At 33.0% G+C, this 8,230-nt stretch overlaps 1 protein-coding gene across 1 annotated transcript; it reads left to right on the top strand.

The window, feature by feature from the left end:
- The first annotated feature begins 351 nt into the window (after positions 1–351).
- Positions 352–2,349, top strand: LOC113872168 (3-ketoacyl-CoA synthase 6). The gene has a single exon (XM_027509496.1). The coding sequence runs from the start codon at positions 419–421 to the stop codon at positions 1,907–1,909; it is 1,491 nt and encodes a 496-aa protein (XP_027365297.1). The 5' UTR covers positions 352–418; the 3' UTR covers positions 1,910–2,349.
- The last annotated feature ends 5,881 nt before the right edge of the window (positions 2,350–8,230 follow it).

Raw genomic sequence — 8,230 nt, 5'->3', positions numbered from 1 at the left:
CATGAGGTGCACTTTTTGGTTTATGTTTTATAATAAGATCTCTTTTTCGCACGCACACGTACAGAGAGAGTTGGAAGCATGGACATGTCGCTAATGATGCAGAGTAATTAACGGAACGATATTGAGATAGTAAAGTAAACAAAGACAAAATGAGATAAAGTTTTTACAGGTGGAAGGGGTGTTAGGGTTTAGTTAGATGTCGAAGGGGGGGAGTTATGAAAATTAATACCAAGTTAAGTGAGCGTTGAGTGACGTGAAGTCTTTCATTAAATCCTCTCATCTACCCCTTTCAGAGCTTAGGTCCCTTTGCCTTTAAAACCTCACCACCCCTTACCCTCACTTCTTATCAAACACCAAAAAAACCTTCTTCTCATTCTCATTCTCATTTTTCACCCCATCTTTTTCCCAACCAAACAACATGCCTCCAATCTTGCCGGATTTCTCTAACTCGGTGAAGCTTAAGTATGTGAAACTTGGTTATCAATACCTTGTGAACCACATTCTCACCCTCACTCTCATACCCATCATGATTGGAGTCTTCATAGAGGTACTACGTTTAGGCCCAGAAGAGATCCTCAACCTTTGGAACTCTCTTCACTTCGATCTCGTCCAAATTCTTTGCTCAGCTTTTCTCATCATCTTCATAGCTACCGTCTACTTCATGTCAAAGCCACGCACAATCTACCTCGTTGACTATGCCTGCTTCAAGCCACCTGTAACATGCCGTGTCCCCTTTGCAACCTTCATGGAACACTCCAGGCTCATCCTCAAGAACAACCCCAAGAGTGTGGAGTTCCAAATGAGGATCCTCGAGCGATCTGGCCTTGGAGAAGAAACATGTTTGCCTCCTGCAATTCACTACATCCCTCCCAAACCCACCATGGAAGCTGCAAGAGGAGAGGCTGAGCTTGTCATCTTCTCCGCTATGGACTCTTTGTTCAAGAAAACTGGCCTCAAACCTAAGGACATAGACATTCTCATAGTCAATTGCAGCCTCTTCTCTCCAACTCCTTCTTTGTCTGCCATGGTTATCAACAAGTACAAGCTCAGGAGCAACATCAAGAGCTTCAACCTCTCTGGCATGGGTTGCAGTGCTGGCCTTATATCCATTGACTTGGCTCGTGATCTTCTTCAAGTTCACCCTAATTCAAATGCTGTCGTTGTTAGCACAGAGATCATCACACCAAACTATTACCAAGGCAACGAGAGAGCCATGCTTCTTCCAAACTGTTTGTTCAGAATGGGTGGTGCTGCTATTCTTTTAACAAACCGCAGGTCTGAACGTAGAAGAGCCAAATATAGATTGGTTCATGTAGTTAGAACTCACAAGGGTGCTGATGACAAAGCATACCGTTGTGTGTTTGAAGAAGAAGACAAAGAGGGTAAGGTGGGAATTTCACTTTCGAAGGACCTCATGGCCATTGCTGGTGAGGCTCTAAAGTCAAACATTACTACCATGGGTCCTCTTGTGCTTCCAGCTTCTGAGCAGTTGCTTTTCCTTCTCACTCTCATTGGGAGGAAAATCTTCAATCCAAAATGGAAGCCTTACATACCTGATTTCAAACAAGCATTTGAGCACTTCTGCATCCATGCTGGTGGGCGTGCTGTGATTGATGAGTTGCAGAAGAACCTTCAGCTCTCCACAGAACATGTTGAGGCCTCCAGAATGACACTGCACAGGTTTGGTAACACCTCGTCTTCGTCACTATGGTATGAACTTAACTACATTGAGTCAAAGGGGAGGATGAAGAAGGGAGATAGAGTGTGGCAGATAGCATTTGGAAGTGGGTTTAAATGCAACAGTGCTGTGTGGAAGTGCAACAGAAGCATTAAGACCCCTCTTGATGGGCCTTGGGCAGATTGCATTGATCGTTACCCGGTTCATATTCCTGAGATCGTTAAGCTCTAGACTCTTTGGAGAAGAAGGAAAAGAAAAAAAAAGAGAAAAGAAATTGGTTACTTTGATTTCAGTTATGAAATAGATGAGTACTCATGACCCTTCTCTGCTGTAGCCCTACCCATAATTCTCATTTATCAGTCATATTGGTTATCCCACTTTTTATATATATTTGGTTTTTTTTTCATTTATTTATTTTCATTTTCCAAAAAATTACATGGCCTTGGGGATTTGCATAGAAATCGCCAATGGGGCTTCTATGTATTCATCAATGTGCATCATGTAAGGAAAATACAGTTTCAATTTCAACTTTGTGTTTGTTTGCACTGTTGGAAGATTGTAATTAGGAGTTGAAATGTATGAATTGCATTGTTGTCAGCGAGAATTTAAGGTCTCATTAGCATGACAGAAGTGTATTTAGCAATAAAATTTTCGGGTTGTGAGGAATGTTACATTAAAGAAACCAAAATAATTGGCTTCTGATTGTGCGCTAAAATAATGGCGACTGCTATTGATTAGAAGCACCTACCATTGCCAATCATAAAATATCTTTCAGATATGCAGTTGGCAAGTTATCCTTTTCTTTCGATGTGGTGGCTTTCAATTGCTCTGGCATTTGGTAATTCGTGTACATTAATTGATGGTTCCGTTGTTTTGCTCTCTGGTTTTTGTCACTGTTGGTGATGGGATTTTGCGGACGGGGTCCATGATTGGTTACTAGGGGATAGGGGATATGAACATCTTTTCAATCCATATTTTTGGCTGAATAAAGATAAAGTTGGGGAAAATCACATGAACATTTATTTATTATGAGTTTGCGTGAAAATGATAATCGAAGTGCTTTATGGGACTCCAGTAGTGGCACATAGGATAGTAGGAATATATTTATATATATACATATATCCGCAGAAAATGGCAAAAACTTAGAGCGTTTGATTATGCTACGCTGGACACCCCAACTGAAGCAGCAGCATAATCTCAGCTCTCACCAGCACTTGAACCTCTTTTCTCAAACAAATTATTCTTTTATGATCTTAATTAACTGGAGATTTTAACAGAACTTCGTCTAATAGAAGCATGTAGATTAATTTTGTGATAATGAAAATTTGTACTTTCAATTAAAAGTTGTCACAACTGCAAGCTTCTGAGCCGGAGTAGATAGTAAAGAGTCAACATATATAAAGAGGAGTGAATGCATTTTGACATTCTTTAGTATACAATATACTTTCTATGATCATGCAAGGATCACTAGGATGTCTTTAAATTTTTTAACATAAGATCATGCATTGAAAATCAATGACATGATTTGATTAGCTATTGAACTCATACGAACCATCTTTTCTGGAACCAGTAAACACTGATCAACATAAGTAGAGTAAATTATAGTATATTTTTAAGAAATAAAAATGTTTTTTTTATGAAAGAGTGAAATAATGTACTCATACATTTTAATAAAAATTTATTATTTATTAATTCTTGAATCAGTGACTAACAAGACGCAATTACTCACCTCCCCTATGATTTAAACTTTTCTTTTTAGTGAGGAGACATGTATTTGACTATTATCCTTGCTTTTCTTTTTTGTGTGGGGGCAAGAAGGTAACTATAATTGAGATAAGGAAATGTGGGTAAGTTACAAAATGGAGATGGTGAAAAGTGAACTGGAGGACCTGTCTACCAAACTTTTCGATACTCATAAAAGATGGGCAAAGACTACTAAGTTGGCTAACAAAAATAGAAGAAAGGCCAAAATAAACATGATTGAAATTAATACAACTTTGTTAGTTCTAGAATGTGACTGACGCCATTTATGGGTATGAACTGGCAGGTCTGAGTCTGAGGGGCATCGCCAATATAAAGCATAGGCCATCAAAATCATGTTATGTTGTGCCTCATGTCCATTAATGCCGTTTTGGTGGGTTAGACATTTTTCTTTTTCCTTTTACGGAATAAATGACTCAACAACGATATATAATTTACCAATTTATTCAACCATATTATTTGAACACCGATGCATAAATTTCAGCTAGCATGATAAACACTGCTCTATTGATTGATCGCGCCAAATTTATTCGCTCCATTTGAATTTGATCCATAAGGAAAGTACAATCGGCACAGAAATTCTTATGCCACTTCTTAATTTCTTTTATCCTCTTTCTCTTTCTCTGCTGCATTCATGACTGTAATTAAATGAGAATTTTTTTCATCTGAAATTGAGTGCTTGTTAGAGTAGGTGAAAAGTGTAATAGAATTCAAAAGTTTATGGGGTTATCATCATTTTTGTGAAGTGTCAAATTTGTAAATTTCTTAATGTGTTTATATGTGCAAGGCTTTGTTAAATATAATGTGCTTAACGAGAGATTAGGTTTGAATGTAAGTTTAATTAATTGATAGTATGTTTTCTCTCTTGCTCCTATCTGTTCTACTACCTAGTAAATTGTCACACGATTTTAATCTTCCACCTTTAATTAGCTAATGTTTATAATGAAAAATCATACGATTTCACACTATTGGTTTCGAAAGACTTCGATATTTTGGATTAAGACTACTAACAATCAAAGGAATCCAATATAACATTCCAGTTGTTTATTTCTTGATAATAATGTATATGTTGTTAAAAGAATGACTGATCAATTGTTGTGCGATGTCGTAGCCGTTGAGATGCAGTTAGAGTCAGACGTCTATATCCCAATTAAAAATCTTGGACCACTTCTACTAGTAAGTTCTATTAAAGTTAGCTGCATGAGAATGTTAGGAGATATAAAATTTAAACCTAATTCCTCAAGTATTTTTTTATGATATTTCTTAATTAAAATAAGAGTTTTATTTCAATTAAATAATTTACATTTAATGTTATAAAAACTCACTAAAGTAAAATTTTAATTTTAATTAATATATAATGCTAAATATATTTTTAAAATTACATTTAAATTTTATCTAATCATAATTTTTTCGTTAAAACCCTTCAAAAGAAAAAAAAAAAACTTTGATCATGCCTTCCTGTGTTTGCGAAAATAATCTAATCATAAGCGTAAGTGTGTGTTTAAAAATACATTAAAAATATAATAAATATAAATTCAATATAAAAATTATAACTAATAACCTATCAAACTTTTAGAATCTAAATATGGTATACAGGTCTATCTGAACTTAGAGATGACCCTTGAATGCTTTCATCACCTTTAGGAGATCTTTCATTAGAAAGACAAAGGTCTATATATAATCTTTCATCAGAACTTAGGGATGACCCTTAAATGCTTTCATTATAAAATTCAATCGCCTCTAATTACTTAGCAAAAACGCATCCCACTACAGCATGTGGTAAATACGTACGTCTAAGTAATATAGCATTGCCCTTTTATTAGCTTTACCCAATCTTCCGATATATAGTTTCTCTGATCACTCCCGCATCTTAATTTGTTGTCATTTGTAGCACTCTTTCTCCTTTAGGAGTCATCTGTTTTTTTAGCAACATTACTTAGAAAACTTCCAATATCCTCTTCATTTGGAGAAATTAGTTTGTCAATTCCATGAATAATGGTTTCTACTCATTCTCTTTGGCAGCCCATCTTTGTCAGTTTTCCTCAGTTGTTTCAACCTTACCGCATGATGCTCTGTTTAATCCAGTGATATGCAATAGCCACGACCCAATAATGATATTGATTACTCTTTATTACGGGATTATATGAGTTTATTATTGAGGTACATGAGGGTAAATTAATATGTGAAAAAGTCTAAATACGTACCATTGAACTTTATATAATATATAGTTAAAAAACCATCAGCCTTAAAATTGAGAACAAATAATTAATAATCATGAAATTTTGTTAAAAGAAAAATATATTAACGAAATAAATATGTATTTTTTCGTAAAAACTTTGTATTTAAAATGCTTAAATCTAACCTTAAAAATCGAGGTTAATAAAATCATATTTTATGTTTACACTATGAAAAGATACGTTAATATTGAGCTAGACGTATGTAAATTAATTGGTGTAAAAAGTCTAAATTAAATACCTTTCAATTTTACACAATGTATAGCAACATGTATAAAAAGTACATTTAAAAATGTGTATTATTACCATTCTTGTGTGTGAAAATTATGGTTGCTTGCCACTCAGATGTTTTATATTTTACTAAAAAAACTCAAGGTAAATATGGTGATACGTTTTATATTTTATTGAGAAGAAACAGTCTTGGTTAACATGAAAACTGATCCCAAATTACGCTTCTTGTAACAATAAAAAAGGGATCGTAAGATCTTGAAATGTCTCGCTCGACGCTAACATGGCTATACTGATCAATTATTGATGCATTACTGATGTTCCTAATTGACCTTATAATTGAATAGTACCTTATCTCAGAGGTGAAATTCGAGGTCAAAACTGATCAATTATTTTTGGTTGGTCCTGGTGACAGCTATGAGGGAACAAAAAGTCTTAAAAAAACTCATATTAATCATTTACTAACACATTTGCAAGTAAGCTAAAATAAGCCAAGAAGGCCAAGAAAATAAATCAAGAAAGTTTGTTCATCCCCACTTATCCCTTTTATTTCCTTTAAATACTTTTGTTTTTTTTTTTTCTGTTATTTGCATATTGTACTAGTACATGCATGATAACTTCGTAAGGTCTGCATTCTGCAAGATGGAAATTGAGCTGAGGTATCGCACAATTTCGTCTCGCAGAAAGGACCTCCGATCGCTGGTTTGTCTCCTTCTGCATGTGTATAGGACAAAGTCGATGGACTTGCATTAATCCCAAATAACTAATGGGATTGCCTTGCTTCTCTAATTCCCTTTCTCCATTTTATTGTTCTTTGACATAATTAACTAAAGATGGGTTTATTGTTCATGTAATTTTCAATATGATGAAAATCAGTCACATTTAGGTATGAGTCTAATCTTTTATTCAGCAATTAATTCAGCGCGTCTCTAGCTTTTGTAGCATTAATTTGAAAAAAGAAAATGACAATGACCAAATCGTGCCAGCTATATATAAGTTTGCCTTTCACATGGGATCATGGATATATCTTGTATAAGTATTTCTACTTGTCACAGGCTAGTGTTGTAGAGTTGTACTAATGCACTATTGGCTTCAATTTTGTAACGCTGAGTCCGTGATCAGATCTAATTATGCTTTATCATCCCTTAAAAGGTTGACTTTTCTCCTAGTCATTATGTAAACCTAACCGAGAAAAACAGGTTCAATTAACATGAACTTATCAACACTATCTTATCGTGAAATCTGACATGCTTTAATTAGTTGAAGCAAATATTGAATAAAAAAATCTGTGAACCTTGTGAGCTGTTTTCGGGATCAAACAAATCGTAGTTTCAGCTCATCGTCATGCATGGTTCAATAATTTTGCAATAATAACTATTCTTCTAGAAGCCTCCTATACTGTTAAGGAAAGACATTATTTATGTGATCATCGAGTTATTACGGACACCAACTTAAATAATTGATTAATGAGAAATTAATATAATGCTCGATATTTTTAAAAATAATTTTAAATTACTCTACCTTTATTCTTATAAATCTTCTTCATTATTAAATAAAAATTTGTTTAATGTATTTTATGTTTTTAATATAATAATAAATAAATATTTTTATTTAATATTTACTTTGTAAAGTAATAAAAAGATTATTAAAAAATATAAAAAAGCTCTTTTTAATTACAAATAACTTCTATATATCACGCAACCTTTTATGTTGCAGCATCAATTAACTTTGGATTAGCAAGGCTGGTTTATGGGAGATAGGGATAAAAATAGTTGAGATCATCTAATAAGGATCTATGATTTAACTTTTTTAAAATTTAATTTGACTTAACTTATTTAATTAACAGGTTTACTTTAGTCTTTTTAAAAAAAATTATTTATTAAATAAATTAGACTTCAACTTAGGAAAAAACCTATTAAACCTATTAAAATGAATCATTTAAAATTCATAAAAATTTATAATAATATATTAAATAATTTTATATAAAAATTATAATATAATAATATATTAAATCAATTAAATTTTAAAATAATAAACTCTTAAATTAAAAATCCTAATTTTTTTGTTAGAATATAAAAATGTCTCTATTACATACCCTCTAAACTTTTAAGAGAGAAAGCCTTGTATGCTGGAGTTTTTTGCCTGTCCTATATGAAAAAATATTGTTATTTGTATATTTTAATTTATGTTTGTTGTATTTGCTAATTTTAGATCTAAAACTTATTTAGTCATATTGTATTTGCTGATTTAATATTTAAGATTTTATGCTACTAGATTTACTTGATGATTTATAAATTGATGTTTATTTTATTATATTTTTTGTATGTGT

This window comes from Abrus precatorius, unplaced genomic scaffold (assembly GCF_003935025.1).
Source record: "Abrus precatorius isolate BTA unplaced genomic scaffold, Abrus_2018 Scaffold7, whole genome shotgun sequence".
NCBI classification, from domain to species: domain Eukaryota; kingdom Viridiplantae; phylum Streptophyta; class Magnoliopsida; order Fabales; family Fabaceae; genus Abrus; species Abrus precatorius.
This window is presented reverse-complemented; position numbering and strand designations above follow the sequence as displayed.

Excerpts from the sequence above, each read along its gene's own strand:
- LOC113872168 (XM_027509496.1), top strand. The coding sequence starts at position 419 with ATGCCTCCAATCTTGCCGGATTTCTCTAACTCGGTGAAGCTTAAGTAT.